This window comes from Peromyscus leucopus, chromosome 16_21 (genome assembly GCF_004664715.2).
Source record: "Peromyscus leucopus breed LL Stock chromosome 16_21, UCI_PerLeu_2.1, whole genome shotgun sequence".
Lineage (NCBI taxonomy): Eukaryota > Metazoa > Chordata > Mammalia > Rodentia > Cricetidae > Peromyscus > Peromyscus leucopus.
Window position 1 is genome coordinate 15,336,968 of NC_051084.1, and position 20,330 is coordinate 15,357,297.

Sequence of the window (20,330 nt, forward strand, 5' to 3'; positions counted from 1 at the left end):
CCAGCACTCGGGAGGCAGAGCCAGGCGGATCGCTGCGAGTTCGAGGCCAGCCTGGGCTACCAAGTGAGCTCCAGGAAAGGCGCAAAACTACGCAGAGAAACCCTGTCTCGAAAAACCAAAAAAAAAAATATATATATATATATATCTTTTCTCAGGTCAGCCCGGGGCAGTCGCCACTGTAATGTGTGCCTGCTGTGGGTCCGGCACTGTGTAAGCTCAGGGCACAATCTTACCTATTGAGTCCCATAGCCCACTGTGTGCCAGCCTCATGGGTCCCCCTCATGGCCCCACATTGCTCTGAAGACCTTCAATTCACACCATTCAGGCAGCGGGCATGAGTGAGCCACCCAGAAGCCTATGGTGGCGGCTCCTCCCTGGCCCTGTGACCTGTGTGTTCACGGGGTTGATAATGCAGCTTTTCTTTCGTAAGATTTATTTGTTTGTATCTTATACGTGAGTGTTTTTTCTGTGTGTATGTGTACACCATGTCTATGCCTGGTGTTCTCAGAGCCGGAAGAATGTATCAGATTCCTTAGAATTGAAGTTAAGGACAGTTGAGAGCCGCCATGTAGGTGCTGGTAACTGACCCTGAGTCATCTGAAAGAGTAGCCAGTGCCTTTAACGACTGGGCCATCCTCTCCAGCCCCATGATAGACATCTTCTGTGCCACACCCAGGCAGTCCCATACACCAGGGTTGCTATCCCGTCTACCTCCTGTGGCCTTGGACCACAGGGTGTGTAGTATATAACTCCATGAATGTCATCTCCTACTGTGAGCGGGCACTGGTGGCTAGTTCACCTCTTGAGCCACTTGCATAGGTACCCATGATTGTGCCCTGTTGGCACAGCTGTACAGACAGGAGTTTCCATTGGGTTTGAGGAGGAGAATCTCTGAGTTCCAGACCAGCCTGGTCTACATACCAATTTCAGGTCAGCCAGAGTTATATAGTATGACCCTGCCTCAATAAATAAACAAATGGCAAAAAGAAAGACAAGCCAGCTTGGAGAGAGAAGTTTGCTTCTCACTGGTGGATCTGACTAGCTTCCCAGTTCCTAAGGACTTGGTGCAGGGCCCCCAGGCTTCCCCACACTTCCAGACTCTGGAATCTCAATGACCCTGGCAGAAGGTGGCAGACCACAGGCTTGGCCATGCGTGTGCAATGTTCCAGGTTCTCTGGAAGCCCATCAAGCATGCTGGTCACACCTGGATGCTTGAGGTCTGATTGCAGAGGACGGTGGCCGACCAGGGTCTGTCCCTTGAGAAGCATGGCTGTCAGGAAGAGCCACTGTGGCTGCATGTGCTGACACTCTCCCTTGCTGCTGGCAGGTGATGGACATGCTGCACTGCATGGGTCCTGACACAGTGGTCATCACCAGCTCTGACCTGCCCTCCCCCACAGGGCAGTGACTACCTGATCGCCCTGGGCAGCCAGAGGATGCGTAAGTCCCTGCTCCACCTGCCCCACCTGCCCCTGCATGCTCCTGGGTCCATCTGTTTCTGTAGCCCATGGCTTTCAGGGCCCAGAGACTATTTGGGGCTCGGTAGGGGGGAGATTATGACTTGGTCAGCAAGTGGCTAGTACCTCTTGCCCCTCAGGAGAGTAGACAGGCAGCTTCAGGACAGAGCTCTGTGGAGTGGGGGGGACTAGATGGGCACTGGGACATGAGCAGGTTCACCCAATCCCAATTGCTGGATGCTCAGGGATCCATGCTGTGCTGGAACCACCAGGTTCTCATGGCTGGTGAGCCACCCTGCACCGGAGCCTTATGCCAGAGGCCAGCTGAGTCTGGCTTCTGTGGCCCAGGTGTCTACAGGGAGTAGGTTTCTGCTGGACTTGGTGACAGGTTATACACACAACACATGAGTTAATTGTGTTTGGACAATGTTACAATGGCACTGAAACCTGAGTCACAGGCTGACAGTTCACATCCACTGACTCCAGGGAGGCTTCTGGATGCACAGGGTATAGGGATGTGCACCCGAATGCTCCTATCACACACACACACACACACACACACACACACACACACACACACACACAGTGCATCCATGCAGTTCCTTGCACTCTGAGTGTATAAAGGCCATGCTAGTTTCAGCTTCTATGGGTCCAGGGTTTCACTCCCCTTTGGGACAGTGGCGGCAGTGGGGGTCAGTATGAAAGCCCACACTGAGTCCTAGAGCTCCTGAAGGAGGCCACCCCACATCTGATGACCACTCCCAAGGAGAGAACGTGCTGACATTCTTGTCACTCCAGGAGAAGTGGGGACAAGTTGGGCTGACAGGTTCCCACGGCAGGGGTGACCCTTGTCTAGCTGAGACATCTCAGACCCAGTGACCCGGCTTATGTTCCCCCAGGGAAGCCTGATGGCTCCACGGTGACCCAACGCATCCGGATGGAGATGCGCAAAGTGGATGCCGTCTTCGTGGGCACTGGGGACCTCTTCGCTGCCATGCTTCTGGCGTGGACACACAAGCACCCAGACAACCTGAAGGTCAGTTGTCCATGTTGCTCCTCTACATAACTACCTCTGTGCTTCCGGTGGGAAAATAGGTTAATGTGGTCCAAACAGGGTAGGGAGATGGGAGGTGGGGGGCTGGAAACCAGGTTTAATGGGAGCCTGGGCCTGTGCACCAGCTCAGGAGTTTGTGGGAGGTACAGCTGACTATGGGCTCAGGAACCCACTGTCCCATATATGCTAATGTCAACTTGACACACACACACCAGAGGTATCTGAAAGGAGGAAACCTCAATTGAGAAAATGCCTCCATAAGATCCGGTTGTAGGGCATTTTCTTTCTTTCTTTCTTTCTTTCTTTCTTTCTTTCTTTCTTTCTTTCTTTCTTTCTTTCTTTCTTTCTTTCTTTCTTTCTTTCTTTCTTTCTTTCTTTCCTTCCTTCCTTCCTTCCTTCCTTCCTTCCTTCCTTCCTTCCTTCCTTCCTTCCTTCCTTTCTTTTTTTTCCCCCTTGGTTTTTGAGACAGGGTTTCTCTGTGTACTTTTGGTGTCTGTCCTGGATCTCACTCTGTAGACCAGGCTGGCCTCAAACTCACAGAGATCCACCTGGCTCTGCCTCCCCAGTGCTGGGATTAAAGGCATGCGCCACCACCCAGTGGGCATTTTCTTAATTAGTGACTGATGGGAGAGAGCCCAGCCCACTGTGGGTGGTGCCATCCGTGGTCTGAGGTCTATAAGAGAGCAGGCTGAGCAAGTCACCAGGAACAAGCCAGTAAGCAGCACCCCTCCATGACCTCTGCATCAGCTCCTGCCTCCAGGATCCGGCCCTGTTTGAGTTCTTGTCCTGACTTCTTTCAGTGACGAACAGTGATATGAAAGTGGAAACGGAATAAGCCCTTTCGTCCCCAAGCTGATTCTACTGACACACTGAGCGATATTCTGAGCATAGGAAACCTCAAAGTCCACCCCCACAGTAACAAACTTCCTTTAACAAGGCCATACCCACTCCAGCAAAGCCACACCTCCTAATGGTGCCACTCCTTGTGAGATTATGGGGGACGGTTACATTCAAACTACCATGGTGATAGAATACTTTCCTAGCAGATACAGGGCCTGGGTCCCATCCCAGCAGAGCAAACACAAAAGAAGAAGAATGCAAAGTTGGAAGGACCCCTCCCCCAGTGTAGACTGACCCTGCCTGCAGACTGCTACCCACAGCCTCGATGTCCCGCACTGTGTGCCCGCGGTGCACAGCTGGGTGAGGGCTGCCTTCCTTTAGACTGGAGGAAGGGGAACAAGGCTGTCACCTAGGAGAGACAGTTGGATGTGGGGACCTGGAGGTGGGTTCCCTGGTGCTGTCCCACCGTCCACTCCACCCCGCTCTGACCTGTCAATGGCTCCTTGCTTATATGCTGGAGAGGGAGACAAGCTCCTGTGTGTCAAGTCCCCTGAAAACTCTGAAGTTAAGTCTAGAAGGTTCACTGCCTTTGCCCTCCACTGGCTCTCCAGCCCCTGCCTCCCTCGGGTGCAGGCCAAGCCAGACTTGCCCTGTGTAATTGGCAGCAGTGGGGGGTTCCCTTTGTGCAGGGCAGCAGAAACTTGCCAGCTGGCCCTCAGAGGAGCCTCACAGAGCAGCTCCCAAGCCAAGCCCTGGATCAGTCAACCCATGTAGGGACTGAGGAGTGTCTGGGTACCTGCTGAGTCCCCCAGGCCTCTGGCCTGCTGAGTTGAGGGCGGCAGAACTTTCCCTTATAGAGTCTTTAAAACTAATTACTCCCAGGGATTCTGTTCAGCGCCTGCAGTGTGCCAGTGTGCACAGTATTGACAAGCCCCAAGCTGCTGTGCCTTCCCAGGAGACATTTCCATCCACACCGAAGTGGATAATCTAATAGTCAGGGTCTGCTTGGCTCTCTCTCCCCTACTGTAACAAAATACCTGAGACAGTTTATAAAGACGATAGGTTTCTTTCCACTCACGGTACAGAAGTATCTATCCATGGTGAGAGGACCTTGTTGCTTAAGCTCTGTGGCTGTGCATCGTGGTAGAATCCAGGAAGCAAGAGGAAGGAAATAATGAAATTAGACACTATCCCCTTTCAGAAGCCACCTTCAAGGACCTAAAGACCTGGCACCAGGCCTCACTTCCAGAAGCTGTCTTCTCCTCCAATAGCACCTCAGGCAGAGGGCCCAGCCTCTAGCATGGGCTTCAGGGGACACTCCAGATACAGGCTCATGCAGATGCATCTCTGTGGGGGGCTGTTGTGCAGTCAGCCCCACGGGGGCCCAGCTGTGTCCAGTGTGAGTGACTGGGGCAGCTGCTGCTTGTCCTCTGGACAGGGATGCTCAGCCCAGGCGGTGTCTCTGTCCTCTCCGCAGGTGGCCTGTGAGAAAACCGTGTCCGCCATGCAGCACGTCCTGCAGAGGACCATCCGGTGTGCAAAAGGTACCTGTCCTGGCTCTGCCTTTCCTTCCTGTAGGTGGTCCCTGTCTGGAGGAGGGCAGGAGGGAGGGGAGAGCTCTCCCTTCAGCCCCAGCACCCTGCTGCCTGTTAGAAGTGGGGCAGCAGGGGGCGGTGTGGAGCAGCAGCTCCAGTGTGGGGAGGAGGAGGGATGCCTGAGGCTGCATCCCACCAGCTCTAACCTTGCCTGTGTTCCTCAGCTCAAGCAGGAGAAGGAAAGAAGCCCAGCCCGGCTCAGCTGGAGCTGAGGATGGTCCAGAGCAAAAAGGACATCGAGGACCCCGAGATTGTGGTGCAGGCCACGGTGCTATGAGGGCCGTGCATTCGCCCCGACACACCGTGTCCCGGGGTCTCTGTTTTCATCCCTGTGAAAGCTGTAACGTCTGCCTTAGAGCCATGACTGACACTTGACATTTTATTCCTTCCTGAGGGTCGGGTCTCATCCGGTCTCAATGGTGAAAATGTGCCATCATGTTTTTTTAAAAAAATAATAATAACAAAGCCGTCGCAGAAATATGTGACTCAGAAACATGGCCCCTTCTCCCCCAAGGCTCTGGGCCTACTGACTGCCTCTTGTTGACTCATAGGTGTGTGGGAGGCAGGTGGAGTAGGCAAGCCTGCTGCCCGTGGACCCTTCTGCTGGCCACGGGCTGCTGTTGCCCCCAGATTCCTGTGGGGATAGGGACTAGGCCTGCGGTGGCACTATTTTTAAATTGGGTTAAGTCTTAACCATGGCATCTGGAAGAATTACGCCAAATATCTTCATTGCCATTTGGGTCTTACCCTTGTTCCTGCACCAGAGTTTCTGTGTGTGTGTCTGCTGCTCTCTGTGTCTCCGAGGACGTCACACTTACCCAGCTGTGGACTGTGGGAAGGTTTTATGTCCTCATGCTTGGGCAGGCCCACAAGCATGGAGTCACTGTGACGGGGAACCTTTAAGGGCCCCGAACATTCCAGGGGATCTGCAAGCCTCCCGGGTGTCAGCAGGAACTCCTATCACTTGGGAGCAACTTCTGGGGAACTGACCAACCTCGGAGTCGGCTGCTGAGCCTGAGGTGGCTTGGGAAGGTCAGGGAAGGATGCCACACTGGGTTCTTGTGGGAGCTCACCCAGCCCTGGTCCTCAGTTGGCACTGCACATGCCATGTGCTGCTGAGGACAGCACACTGCTGTAGCCGTGTTTGCACAGAGGAGAGGCAGCCGTGGCCCGTGCCCCCTGGTGGCATACTTACCTGTGGTCTCCTCCCCCCATTTCTGTATTCTGTGCCCACCACCTGCTGAGCGGCAAGAGGCCCTCATGTGAAGCCAGCTTGCTCTCTGCCTCCTTGGAAGTCCTGCTCCTAGAGGGAGCGTATGGGCACTGTGGGTGCAGGGCCATCTCTTAGACCCTTGCAGGAGACTGTGACAAGTTCCATTTCCATTGCTCAAGTGTGGCTTTCCCAGATGTACATCTTGGAATTTGGGGTCCCTTCGTCCTAGCTGTGAGGGGGGCTGTCCATTTTTGATCTTTATCTCAGCATCCACCCATCCAGTCCTTGAGATTTGCCTCTGCTGAGAAGCCACAGGGTAAGGAGCAATAAGAGATTAGGAGAGATGGGGACCACATTGTGATCCCCAGGAGCATAGGTTCTCAAGGGGTGCCTGGCTGCCACCCATAGGTCAACCTCATAGTGCCACATCCTACCTTAACATAGTCCAGGGTTCCCCTTCCCCAGTTAAAATGCCCTGGATGGAGGAGACGCCGGTCCACATGGACTTGCACCAGTCCAACTCCACTTCCCCACCAGCCTGCATCCTGACTTCTCACCTTTCTGGTCTCAGGCTGCAGGATAGCTGAGAGGTAAAGCTGCCTGTTGCCAAGCCTGACAACCTGAGGGACCACATGGTAGAAGCAGAAAACTGTATCTTGTAAACTGTTCTCTCTCTGTGTTTCTTACACACACACATATGCACACACACCAAAAATAAATAAATAAATGTAATTTAAAAAATACCCTTGTTCACTAATATCCTAAGCCAGGTTTAGCTAGCTCTCTGGTGTGTGTTTCCTGGTCCCAATGGCAGGCCTCTGAGCCCCAATTAGTACAAACCAGAAAAGAGAAAGCCATGGCCAGTAGCCTGGAAGGGAGGAACAACCACATCCCCCTCAGTCACAGGAAAAGCCCCTCACTGCCTCCTAAAGAGCAGGGAACAACCATTTTGTCAGCAATGAGGAAAAGTTCCTTTTTCCTCTCAGAGTATTGAGGCTGGACGGGAGAGATGGCCATGTTGGTAGAGTACTTGCCGTGGATACACGAGGACCTGAGTTCAGTGCCCAGCACCTAAGTGTGGTCCTGGAGTGTGCACCTATAACCTCAGAGCTAGGGAAGTGGAATCTGGAAGTAAAGGAGGACCCCAGATGTTGACCTCTGGCTTCACACACATGCACACAATAAAAGGGTAAGAGCTGTCACAGGGTTAAGGAAAGCCTGTATGTGTCTGGTGCGATGTGAAGAAGCCCCTGGCAGAGCAGTGCTGGCTGTGGTGGTTTATGTGTGCTGGGGTCTTCATGACCTCACTCTCCACCACACCAGGAGAGCCTTAGCACTTTGCTGTAGCCCAGCGCTAATCGGTGTGGGGATCCTTTCTTGCTTACACAGCTGGGTGAGTGCTCTTTCCTCATGAGAACTTCCTCTAAAGTCCTAAACTTGGGTGTGGTCTGGATTGTCTTCCTGTGTGCTTTGGAGCCCAGGGGACATGAACAGAGGCTGTGGCTCAGGCATGTGACAGAAGAAACAGTGCTTTGATCGTGGGCCTGGGCAGAAGCAATGCTTTCCAGAGAAATGTCTGCAGCCCTGCCTGCCAGCAAGCACCAGGTCTGCTCCCCTTGTGTCCAAGGCAGAATTGCCTTTCACTCTCAGTTTGCATAGTTCAGTTGTGACATGATGTATTTGGAAATGAAGCTGTGTTAACCTGGTGTTGCCTGCTTCCTGCTGAGGGCTCCCTCCGGTACTGTCTTAGTCCATCACCTTCAACCTCCCGGAAGACTAAGAGGGAATTCTGTCCAGGATGCTTTGGAAATCCTTGCCTGGCCCTGTTGATAATCACGTGCCTCTAGCTTGCTTTCGCAATATGTTAATGGTTGTCAAAAAGACGCTGTCCTTTTCTTCAGTTGGGAGAGCCCAGTGTTTAAAAGCTGCTTGATGTTTCAGTGGGGGTGGCCAGGCCTGGCTGCACTGTGCTGAAGTGGGGTATTGAAAGGAGGGGCCTGTGTGCTCCATAGTCTCCCTGGCTTTCCAGTGTGATGTCACCACCGCCAGCTGGGATAGGAGAACAGCACTGGGTGTTACAAGTTAGGCCATGTCCTGTCCTTGCTGAGGAAGGCAGGGCCCTCCTGAAGGAGGCAGGTTGGCCAGGGCAGCACTGAGTCCTCTGCTGTGCCCCTGGGAGGATCCTGACCCCAGTGTCCAGCTCCCATTGCTTCAAACCTTACATTGTCTGTAGCTGAAAAATATAGAAAAGAGAGGTGAATGTATTTGGGACCCTTTGCTTCCTTCCTGCCCTCTGAGCAATCTCTCACTCAGGGCATCTGATCCATAGTTCTGCAGTTCTCAGGTGCCCGGTGACCACTGGGCTGACCACAGCTTGCCCTGGTCCCCTCCATGCATCTTTCTTTTGGGGCAAGGTATCTATCTGGGCCCAGGGAGGTGCAGGCAAGGACACAGGCTTTGGTGGTGGCGTCCAGATTCTGTGTGCCCTCCAGAGGGTGCTGCAGCCCAGCCCCCTCTTTTTTTTTTAACTGTCGTGCTGACATTTGGGGGATTCTCTTCTAATCAACCATGCAACTACTTGTAGTGAGAAACCCTGGAAAGTCAAGTCTGTCCAAGTGACAGGTGGGTGCATGTGCCAGTCTGTTCCTTTCCTACACTTCCTGTGACAGCTTCAGGTGGTGGCTGGCAGGGCATTTTCAGGTTCCAGTCCTGTGGAGCCAGGGTGGGAAGAATTCTGCCTCCTGTTGCACACTTTCAGTCACCAGCAGGGGGCGCAGTGGGACCAGAGTGGTGTCAGCTGCCCAGGCAGAGGCTGGTGGTACCATCAGCCTAAACAGCAGTCACCAAGCTGGGAGGTTTGGTCGGCTGGTTTTTTAGTGTGTAAATCTTTGTGTTAGCATCCAGACTCCAGGAAGCCATGGCTTGGTCAGCACAGCCAGACTTGAAAGTTCCTGAATTTGGTTGCATTTTGAAATGTGTGTGTCTCCTTGTTGTTGACTTTGGTTTGTTCTTGTTGCAGACATTTTTTCCATGCAATAATTGATTGAAAATAGTGTCATATATGCCCTATTCTCCCTTCATGGCAACCTGATGGTTTCACTTGCTTAAAACCAGGATTTAATGAGTAACCTTAAATTTAACAGTAGTTAATTTTTTTCATGTTAAATTGGAAATTTTTTGCCTGGCATGGTGGTGCACGCTTGCAATCTGGGACCCTAGAGGCTGAGGCAGGAGGGTGATCGCCATGCAGTAAGACAGTATCTTTAAACACACACAGTTATCCCTGGGTTTTCTTTTTTTATTTCTGGCAGAAGGGACACAGTTTTCAGACTTCCTCACTGTCTGAGGCAAGCAGGAGCATGTCATCAGAGCATGAGTCTCCATCTTTATCATTTCACCCACCCCGCCTGGGGCTGAGCCCCGGGGAACACCCACTTCAGGTGGTGATGGTGAGCTGAGTTCCCCCATGCCAGCAGCTCCTCTTTCCTCCTAGCTCATTGTGGGCAATTAGTTCCCAGTCTTTCTTCCACAGGATACACATTCCAGGTGAAGGTCTCCCTAAGCCATGGGGACCCCACCCTGCCCCTGTCAGCTCTTAAATAGATAGCTAGGGTTGCCCTGCCCTGAGGCTTTAGGTGGGTGTTAACAGAGGAGAGTCTGCCACTCAGACCTCCATGCTTGGAAGCTCCCAGAAGGCCTTAGGGTGTAACCATGGCCATGCCTCACTGCCCATCCTATAGAGCCTACAGAGATGTGTAAAGCCAAGGCCGCACCTCACTGCCTTGCAGGGCGAGGCAGTCCCCCATGAAGGCAAGTAGGGAGCCTTCACTCTTAGTCTGACCTGGGCCAGTGCCGTGGAAATGTCTGAGCTACATTCTCACAGAGGTCCTGACTCCTGCCTGACATGAGGAGGCCATGCTCTGGGGTGACAGGACAAGTTGAAGACCCCCAGGCTTAGTACTTCTGTCCTGTGTCCCACAGAGCAGGAAGGCAGAAGTTTGATTCCTTCCAACTCAAACCTGATCGGTTCCCACAAAACACCCAAGATCACTTTCTGGATGATGAGAGAGTGAGTCACTATTTTTGGAAATGGTGGTGGATTCTTCATGAACATAGCTCTTGAAGGATGAGACATGGGTGACGTCCTGAGTGTTCTTAGCTTCATAGCTGCCTAATTCCTGATATAGACCTTGTCTTTCTATATATACACATATAACAAGATTTCCTGAAATTCTTATCCAAATTTCACCCATGTGTTACAAACCTGGACCAATCAGAAGATGGGTTGTATCTCTGGGGCCGTCCCGACCTACTATTCCTTCTCAGAGACCACAACTTTCTGGACGCTCCTAGCCTTTAGAGCAAAGCACAAGGCTGGCCCACAGCCCCTGCTGTGCGGGAGGGGCCTGCTCTGGGCTCAGGTGGTCTCCAGCCCAAGTCCCCAGCCCTGTGTACTGTCCCCTGTCAGTGCATTTGTGGACATGAGCACCTGTCGGCACTCTGTGGTTGTGTCCATTTTGTGCTGGTCTGTTGACTTCTGTGATTATCCACAAATAAATATTTTCATTGCAGTTGTCTTTGGGTGGTTATTTCTCCCAGGCTACTCCTTGTGGTTCCTGCTCAAGTGGGTTTTGACTGATTTCTTTAAAGTACCCCTCAAAGAAAAGTGTGTCCTTGGTCCCACCTGTGGTGGGTCCCAGCTCACCCTTCACTTTCTCCTGTCTCCCGGGATCGTCTGGTGCCTTAGGGCCCGACCTGAGGCTTCCCGCAGGATTCACTGGTGCGGGAGCTTGGAGATTGTAGACCTGCCCTGATGCTCCTTGCAAGGTTCTGAAGATCAGTCAGTGCGTGACGGTCTAACATTGTTAATGAGCTCTGGTGCCACTTGGCACCTTGACACTGGGGACAGTGAGTGCTGAAGCTTTGGGGTCCCATGACCCTACATAACTCATTTATGCCCTTAGGTGTAAGCCTTGGAGCAGTTCGGCAGCGGGTCTGAAGGCAAGGAAGGGACTGGGGAAGAGATCCCTAAGTTCCCCACTTGGTCATCCACCACCAGAGAGGATGCAGAGCCATGCAGGAGGCTGACAGGGACAGAGTAGAGACATAAAGTGGTGACAAGTGTCCTGTGACAGCTGCACCACTTTCCTTGAAAGGCCTATTTAAAGCTGTGGAGGCCAGGTGTGTACAAGTGAATTGCCTCGTTAATTATAGCAATACCTCCTCATGTTTGACGCTGGACCACTCAGCGACCCCAGATCACCCACCTCTTGAGATCTTCAGTCTAATCCTGCCTCTTGCCTATGCCCCGTGCCTTCTCCGCAGGTTCAGGATATGGCCTTCTTTGGAAGCCATTCCTCAGTGAGCAACATCCTGAGACAAGGGTGGGATAGGGTAGCATCTTGACTTGGTCACCTCTCCCCTCTTAGGATCTAAGTCAAACATCCCCCCCCCCCCAGGCTCACAATCTCACCAATTCAAGGTCTCTCCTAGTGAGAAAGGAAGGCTGGCCTCAAGCTCACTACCTGCAGGGGTTCAAGTGCCTAGACCAGTAAAACAAGGCCCAAGTGTCCAGCCAGTGTTGAGGGGGATGCTGTCCATGCTGCTAGAGAAAGGACAGGGGGAAGGGAGGTGGGGGAAGACGTCCCCGGGGTTTGCAGTAAGCCAGCTGGACCGAAGGATTGCTAGACCAATGAGTGTCAGAAGATCTGGCCATATACCGCCCCTGGCTCAGCAACCTTCTGTGCATTATGTCTCTTGTGAGCACTTGGAGCACGTGCTGAGTCCAATCCTGACTTCCCAGTGTGCCTCTGCCAGGGCCTCTGCTACCGTCTTGTGTAAGATTGTTCTTTTCAGCTCTTTGTGAAGGCAGGGAGCCTGAGAGACCTGGCCAGTGCCTGCTAAGCCAGACTTTCCAGAAACCTCCAGGGTCTTGCTCTGCTTGGAATCCCACCTTCACTGCCTTGGAGAACCTGTGCCTGCAGGCTAAGCTGGTCACTGACCGTGATCCCTTCCAGGGGCTGGCCCAGGCCTTCAATGCTTCCCTGCATTTTTTAAGGGATTTATTCATTATATCTATTTATGGGTGTGAGTGTTTTGCCTGCATGCCTATCTGCACAGCCAGTATGTCTGCCCATGGAGATCAGAAGAGGGATCACATCCCCTAGAACCACAGTTACAGACAGTTGAGAGCCACCATGTGGGTGCTGGGAACAGAACCTGGGTCCTCTGCAAGAGCAACAAGTGCTCTTAACCACGGAGCCATCTCTGCAGCTCACCGCCTCCCTGCATTCTTGTGATATGGCCTTATCCACACATGGACTGTCTCCCTGACATGTACAGACTCCAGCCAGGGAAGCAGGAGAAAACAGAGAGTGCCTGGCATTACAAATCTGTCTGCTTACTGCAATGTAACATCACACTGTTCACCCATTCAAAATGTGAAGTCAGGATCTGGCTATAAAGATATACCTGGAGGTGCAATGAATTCTAAGTAACTGTCCCCCACCCCCAATGGTGTTCCTGAATGTCGGGGTTGTCAGGGTTTTTTGTTTGTTTGTAATCGGGTCTTTCCAAATATCACAGTGAAGTAAGATGAGGACAGGCAGAATTGGGACTCTGCCTCTTGTCTGGTGTCCTAATAAGAAGGTGGCCTGTGAGTAGAGCACTCAGTTCAGGGCCAGGGAACACCTAGGCCCCACCCCTGGAGATCTAGAGCAATGGCTTCCTTCCAAACAAGGGCCCAGCAGGGACAGAGTAGTCCCTGAACCAGGACAGAACACCTGGAGTGATCAGCCTGATGGTCTCGCTCCCCAGCCTCCTCACTGAGTGGGAGTAGCACACATCTGGGCTGTGTATGGCGCACATCTGGAGCCAGCAGCAAAGGACTGCACTTGATCCCTCCAGATCTGCCTGCAGAGCCTGGAGCTCCTGGGCCACCCCTGCTCAGACTTCAGTCAGGAGGAGAAGATGCCCCCATTGTTAATATTCTGATCTGCCCCCTTGAAATCCCACCCCTTGGCGCTACCCTGGGTCCTGCCATAAAAGCCTCATCCTAAGGAAAAATTCCTCCCCTTCCCCACTCCTCTTCCACTTTTCCTCCCACGAGGTGCACCCCCCTCTCTCTTCCTCTCTGTCTTTCTCTTTCCTCTTTCTCTTCATCTCTCAATTATAATAAACTCTCCACGTGGATGCAGCATCTGGGTTGTGAATTACTGGCCGCGGCTGCCACCATGCCCACATGGCGTGCATCTTCCCAGCCCGCCACTGCATCTGCCCAGGTGTTTCCCTGCACTCTCCTGTCCGTCCGCGGCCCCCCCCCCCCCCGTGCAATAATTCATAACACCCATTCCAGATGGCCTTTTTGTGGCAGCAGGGCACGAGCAGGGCCTGGTAGGTGAGGCCTCAGGACAGGGCATGGGATAGAAGACAACACCTTAGACCCTGGTGTTTACTGTGCCAGTGTCCTAGGGTTAAATGGATCCCCAAACATTGTCTCCACGTTGATACCACATGCCTGTGACCTCGTTTAGAATGAGGTGTTGGAGATGAAATTAGTGGTCACAATAGATTAGGTTGGATTGTTCAGCTGATGTCCATGTAGAAGGGAAATTTGGAGACCCAGAAGATGGGACGCGGAGGCAGGAGACTGGAGGAGGTCAGCCCAGAGGTAGAGCAGGAGCCAAGAGCACCATCTGTGGACAGCAGCATGGTAGACACAGGACATGGGGAAATGGCTTCCCTGGACCTTCACAGGGTCTCTCGTCCTGCTCACTTCTGGGATTTGGACCTCAGGCATCAGAATTTGAGAGAGTAAGTTCTTGATGTTTAAGCCACTAGATTGTGGCACTTGGTGTGACAGTCTCTGGACAATATGTCTTGGTGTTCATATCCAGGCATGAACCCAGCTATTCTTAGAGCTTGGACTTAACTGTGGCCCAGAGCAAACCGCTTCTCCTGGCTCCAGCTGCTAGCACCCACGTTGGCTACTGGGCAGGTCTCTACAACAGGCAGACCTCCCTCACTGCTCTAAGGCCTCCCACAGCTCTCATGGCTCCCCATAGGCCACACATTAGAAACACCACTCAGCTTCATGCATGGCAGCTCCCAGCCCCAGGCCTGCAGAACCCACAGTTTCTTCAGTGATTCTGATGACCTCCAGGCAGAAACAGAGTTATGCTGTCTTCAAGCAGTCCATTAGGACTTCTGGACACGCTGGGAGTGGAGCGATTCCACCCCGCAGGTCTGCAATTTTTCCCTTGCAGAACATGCATCCAATTATGATTACATGCATTGTTATCACTGCCTTAATGAGGATCTAATTTCATCCCATCAGCTGCACCTAATAGTATTTTTCCCGGTGCAGGCTGACGGTGCAGGAGGGTGTGGTGGTACCACCTGGCCTGACTTCTCTCCCAGCTGGGGAGGACACTGTTAACCTCCCAGGCTGTGCTGCTAAGGCTCTCTCAGACTTCAATCAGCCCAGTGCATGGCTACTCTGCTCAGCGAGAGTAGAGGCATGGGGTGCAAAGCTCTCAGACTTCAAAACAGTAACTGAGAACTCCGAATGCCCGAGGACTGGGGACCGCACCTGCTGCTTGGCACTGAGATCCCGAGTGAAGACCTGAGGCTCTTAGGACAGAGGATGCTCTAATTAGTACCTTCTCAATCCCCCTATCCTCCAGGGCAGCATGAGGAACACTGTAAAGGGGCTGGTTTCATGGGGACGGGGAGCAGAATGAACATTTTCAAACTGGCCTCACCACGCAGGCACCAGCTCAGAACAGCCCATTCTTGCATATGCTGGGCATTTCACACCACCCTTCACCCATCTTTCCCAGCTAGTCTTGAACGAGGTGCAGGTGCAAAGATGCCTAGTGCCAGCACATGGTGATGCTGCCAGACTGTGCAGCAGCACCAAGCATGCCAGTGATCATCCAAGGGGCAGAGGTGGTGAGATATCACACAGGTGCCGGTCTCTGGAGCAGGACCCGACCTGCACAGGGAGAAGCCCCACCTATGGTAGGGGCACCACTGATGATAGCTTTACTGATTTCTTGAGTCATTTGTTTACATTGCCCAGGCAGGACGCTCTGGGGAAAGGCATGTCCGTCAGAATCATGAGTAAAGTCTAGATTTTAGGTCTAAAAGGGATGTAGTCCATGGCAAGTGAGTAGGGGTGTGACTGTGTTGCCTTTCCTCTGTTCCAGAATGAGCATGTGCTGAGACTAAGGACCCAGCATCCTGATTGGTTCAGAAGCCTCGGGCCTCCTTACCAGGAGCATGCTAGGTCTCCAAGTCCTCAGCTCTGGCTGTGGTGGGCACACAGATCATCCCAGTGGAATATCTCAGCATTATTCCCAAGGGATCATCAAAGTCCTTCAGCCACATTCAGGCTCTCTCCTTGAGTGTTCTCAACCAATGTGAGCTCTCGCTCTGCTTCCGCCTGGGCAGTGGGAGAGACCCTCAGCCCCCATGACTTCCTCTACAGATCTCAACTGGGACATGGCTTATTTCACACACCCATCAGACCCCACCTCTCATTGACACCCTCCAGACTTGTCTGCTGAGTTTGGATGTGAAATGTCCCCATAGGCTTTTGAGCTGGAGGCTTGCTCCCACAGCATGTTCTGAGGTGACTGGCACGTGAGGGTGACTTCATCAATGGGTTAATCCAGGCATGATTTCATAGCTGAATGGCCATTCGGAGGAGGGTCCTCGTTGGAAGTCACTAGGGCTGTGCCTTTGAAGTACATAACTTGACCTCCTTGGTCCCTTCCTGGCTCCATCTGCCTCTGGTTACCATAAGGTGAGCAACCCTGCCCAATCACATGCTCCTAGTCATGGGGTCAGAGGTCACAGAGCTCAGTCGTCCCTCCCTACTTTTCTCAGGTGAGGAAAACAGCTTTCCAGCATGCTGTGAGCACCAGGATGGCCCCAGGTGGCTTTGTTCCTCTGCACACTTCCTCCAGGAGTCAGCCGGCCCTCCTCCGGGTGTCAGAACAGCCGTCATCACAGTGCACACCCTGGGTCCCCCATCCTGGCAACAGAGTACCCCAGCAACCCCCACACTGCTGCTCCCTCCATGCTCTCCAAGGGAAGCATTTGATGAAACCGACCACCTTGTAGAAATCATGTTACCAACCAGGATTCGTACCAGACCCCGTGACAGTTACAGCTTGTATCCAGGTCCCACAGTGACCTTGCTCGGTCCTGCTTGCACGCACAGCTTCTAAACTCCAGCTTCTGCCTGCTCTGGTTGCTCACTGTGGTGTGTGGCGTGTGTGCGTGCGGGCACACGGGTTGGGGGTGGGGTGGGGTATTTCCAGTCACAGCTGATGATTCACCGCCCTTCCTGCTGGATGACACATTGGCCCCTTCTTACAGCCTCAGGAGCATCTGCCCTACCTGCCTTACTTACACTCAGCCTCCTGGCCAGGGACAAAGCAGATCTCACGTGTCATGTCCGTCTACTGTCTTTGGTGCTGCTGAGGATCTAACCAGGGCATTGGGACGCTAGGCAGGCATTCCACCCGAGTTCCAGGTTTATTCTTGGGGTCCTATACGGCACAGGGGGCTGGGCCCGTTGTTCATCTTCACCACCCCCTCCCCAGCTCTGAGCACTCACTGGCCTTACTTATCACCAGGGTTCCTAAGTCTGTCTGTACACTCGCCACACAGTCTTGATGTGCCTTGGAGGTGACCGCAGTTCAGCAGTCCCCAGTAATGTGTTTACAGCATGACTCTGAACTCAAGAAATGTCACCCATCTTCCTCTTTCAAATAGATGACACTGATCCCCTGGGGAAGACCACTGGCCTTCCTAAGTGGAGGCAGACTGGCCAGGGTGCCTCCACTTAGAAACACACACACACACACACACACACACACACACACACACACACACACACACACACGTTGTGCTCTGGGCTGTGTAGTTATCTGACAACCGTGGTGTGGCAGAGCAGTGCAGCATGTGAATGTGTCCCACCAGCCTCGTGCTGACACTCTAGAACTGGTCGACTCACCCCAAGCCTTTTATCATAGGAGACTGAGACATGGGAACAAGAACCCGTAGCTGAGCTGAGCCGTCACTAACAAAGCATGGTTAGACGACAGGGGTGAGCCCTGACTCTCCCACTCAGGTGCTGTGGTTAGTGAACCTGGTCACTCCAGTGCCCCAGAGCAGGAAGTCTTTCCCAGGCTAGGTCAGGCCATGCCTGTCACAGAAGGGGCTCTACCAGCTGGGCCACGTCAGCTATGACCAACTGTGGTTTTACAATGTTGGGGATTAAACCAGAGCCTGGTGCCAGTTTATAAATGGTTCAGTGGCTAAAGACACTCGCTGCGACCTGAGTTCGATCCCAGAGACTCATGTGATAGAAGGAAAGAATCAACTGAAGCAGGCTGTCCTCTGACCTCTGTATGTATACCATGGCATGCATGTATATATTCATGTATGTGCAGGCACACTGGTAAATAAATATAGAAATATTTGAATAGCAAGTAAATAGTTACTTACCTTTTCTTGGCAATATCTATGTTGTGACTGTGATTTTTGTTTGTTTATTTTAAATTTTTGTTTGTTTGTGTAGTCCTGGCTGTCCTGGAACTCACTCTGTAGACCAGGTTAACCTCAAACTCACAGAGACCCACCTGCCTCTGCCCTCCTGAGTGCTCACATGTGCACCGCCACCACCTGACAGTGACTATGATTTTTAAACAAAGGGAAAAATTCTAAACAAAGGAGACAGTTTGTATAGACTCTAAAAATATATATTTAGAGATCATAGGTAGCTTCCTGAAAATAATTACTTGGAAGAAAACAAACACAATGCAATTTGGGAATCACAGAAGAAGCTGCTCAACCCCACCCCCTCCATCACAGAGGGGTATTTACTTTGTGGTCCCAAACACAGAAGAACAAGATGAAGTATTTGGCAAAGGGGCTGCAGAATCAGAAGTAGCTCAGCTCATCATGTTGTTCTTTGTTGGTCTGGTATGAAGACAGGGTCAAGGGCTTGTTTTCATGAGGCAGGGCTCTGAACACCCTCAAGTGCACGAACTTATCATCACCAACATCAACCTGGAGGGGGAGAAAGAGGGGCCCAGGAGGGAAAGGTGAGGCCCCAGCTGCAGGCTCCACCCAGCCTCAGAAGAGCTGAGCCCGGACAGGGCACCGGCAACTGGGCCCATGACAATGCTTGTCTGTCTCTTCCTTCAAGGCCAGGAGCCCCGGTACCCCAAATTCATCCTCTCACGACCTGTGTCTTCTTAAGGGGTGTCCCTCTAAAAGAGGAGGTTGCAGAAAGAACACTCTCCTATACTCTAAGATTATGTCCTCAGTCCTTCCCAGGTCACTCAGTACTCAGTACCCACCTTGATAAAGAAGTTGGTGCCAGCCACCACCTGTTGCCTGAAGGATATGGCTTTGAAGACGGTGAACTTCTGATTTTCTTTCTCTTCAAGCTGGGATTTCACCTGGATAGTGGGAGGTAAGGGTTGGACTCAGACTCATCAGTAGGTGCTTTCCTGCCTCTCCCAGGATCCCCCCTGCCAGCCCTCAACACCAGTGTTCCTCACAACTGGGGACATGGTATGCTGTTGGCCCCACTGATAATGGGGAACACAGCTCCTCCTTTTTTGAGACAGAGTCTCACTGTGTCGCTATAGCTGGCCTGGAACTGTGTAAACCAGGTTGGCTTCAAACTCCGAGAGATTCCCCTGTCTCTGCCTCTGGAGTGCTGGCATGTGACACCACACCCTGCCAGTACTCAGTTCAGAGTCAGGGGTGCAAGTCGGTCCAGGCTAAGTAAGAATGATGACAGACAAGGGTTGCTTGGGCCTGCCTGCCAGGGGAGGGCTTGGCAAGGGTATCTGTACCAATTCCTCATTTTCAGGGTCTCATGGAGATGACTCACTCCTTCCTGGCCACTTCGGTCAGAGCACAAACCTCCCAAGGACAGTTCGGCTTGGTGGACAGGACCCTGGACTTGGGAAGTAGCAGGAACACTGAAGGTCGGACATGTTTAGCTTCTCTTCTCTTGTTAATAACCTGAACCTCCCTCGACCGTATTGACTCTCTGTTCTGCTAACAGCCACAGGGCAGGCTGCCCCAGACTCATTCACCAGCCCCTCCCAACCAGGGCCACCCTCTGGTTGTAGACTAGAAAATCTAGGCACTAGCAAGTTTTACAACTTTTTTTTCCTAGTGGTGAGGTGTGTCCTGCCACTGAGCTATATTCCTAGCTCTTTAAGGAGACTGCCACTGTAGCCCAAGCTAGCCCTCATCGACCCTCTTGTTTGGGCATGGGTTGAAGTCGGAGGGTGCCTCATCTTCGTGCTAGTCTGGTTTTACCCCTGGGCTCTAGCACTGCGAGCTGCCTTCCTGAACTCTTTGGGACCGGCTCATCCTTTGGGACCGGCTCATCCCTCCACCGATCCCGGTGAGTGTTTCCTAAGAGGTGGGCGGTCCCCTCGTACGCAAGCAGCTGCAGACACAGCCCAGTCCCGGAGTCCCAGAGTCCCAGCTCCCAGCCACATGTGCGACCGCGCCCGAACCCTGCTGGGGGACCCGGGCCGGTCTGGACACGCCGGTCCCTTAGGCCGCCGGGTCCCCGTGGGCCTGGCTCCTGCTGGCCTGACCCGGGGCCCAGACTCACCTCGTCGGCGATCTTCTGAGTCTCGGCCGTGGCCGGCTGCGTGGCGGAGGGCCCGCCACACATCATCTTGGCTGCAGAGGACCTGGTGACACAGACAGAGGTGCTAAGGACAGAGACAGCTAGGAGTCCTGGGTTCCGGGACCCTAGAAGAAGCTGGCTCGGCTCCGCCCCCCGGGTGCGTGGCACGTGACAAAGCGACGGGGCGGGGCGCCGCACCCTCCTCCTCTCCAATGTCATCACCCGCAGTCATGAGACCCACACTGGGCGTGGGCGGAGAGTACGCACGGTCTAGTGGATACCTCACGTCCCTTCCCCGAAGTGGGCTTCGGAGGCTGGGAGTAGTTGATTGCCCTTCAGTGGCGCGGAGTGACTGTAGGAGTATCTCTGACTGACCTAGGAGCATCCGAATCCTCACACAGGATGCAGGGATTGGAGGGTGTGTGTGTGTGTGTGTGTGTGTGTGTGTGTGTGTGTGTGTGTGTGTGTGTGTGTGTGTGTGTGTGTGTGTGTG

At 53.0% G+C, this 20,330-nt stretch overlaps 2 protein-coding genes across 2 annotated transcripts in view; one reads left to right on the top strand and one right to left on the bottom strand.

Moving 5' to 3' along the window:
- Pdxk (pyridoxal kinase) overlaps window positions 1-10,730 on the top strand; it is a 32,097-nt gene extending 21,367 nt beyond the window's left edge. The window contains 5 exon segments of the mRNA XM_028861279.2: window positions 1,328-1,393; window positions 1,395-1,440; window positions 2,357-2,493; window positions 4,829-4,895; window positions 5,111-10,730. Coding sequence (XP_028717112.1) covers window positions 1,328-1,393; window positions 1,395-1,440; window positions 2,357-2,493; window positions 4,829-4,895; window positions 5,111-5,223 — 429 coding nt within the window. The 3' untranslated portion in view covers window positions 5,224-10,730.
- A 7,178-nt stretch (window positions 10,731-17,908) lies between these two features.
- Cstb (cystatin B) lies at window positions 17,909-19,997 on the bottom strand. The gene is made up of 3 exons (XM_028861280.2): window positions 19,820-19,997; window positions 18,537-18,638; window positions 17,909-18,243 (listed from the first exon to the last, which is right to left on the bottom strand). The coding sequence occupies exons 1-3, from the start codon at window positions 19,883-19,885 to the stop codon at window positions 18,115-18,117; spliced, it is 297 nt and encodes a 98-aa protein (XP_028717113.1). The 5' UTR covers window positions 19,886-19,997; the 3' UTR covers window positions 17,909-18,114.
- Window positions 19,998-20,330: the final 333 nt, after the last annotated feature.

What these genes read in the sequence shown, in the direction of transcription:
- Cstb (XM_028861280.2), bottom strand. Translation starts at nt 19,885, where the DNA reads ATGATGTGTGGCGGGCCCTCCGCCACGCAGCCGGCCACGGCCGAGACT. An exon ending in CTCAGAAGATCGCCGACGAG is followed by an intron (nt 18,639 to 19,819) that starts GTGAGTCTGGGC and finishes CCCACTATCCAG; the next exon opens with GTGAAATCCCAGCTTGAAGA. An exon ending in GCACCAACTTCTTTATCAAG is followed by an intron (nt 18,244 to 18,536) that starts GTGGGTACTGAG and finishes CTCCCCCTCCAG; the next exon opens with GTTGATGTTGGTGATGATAA.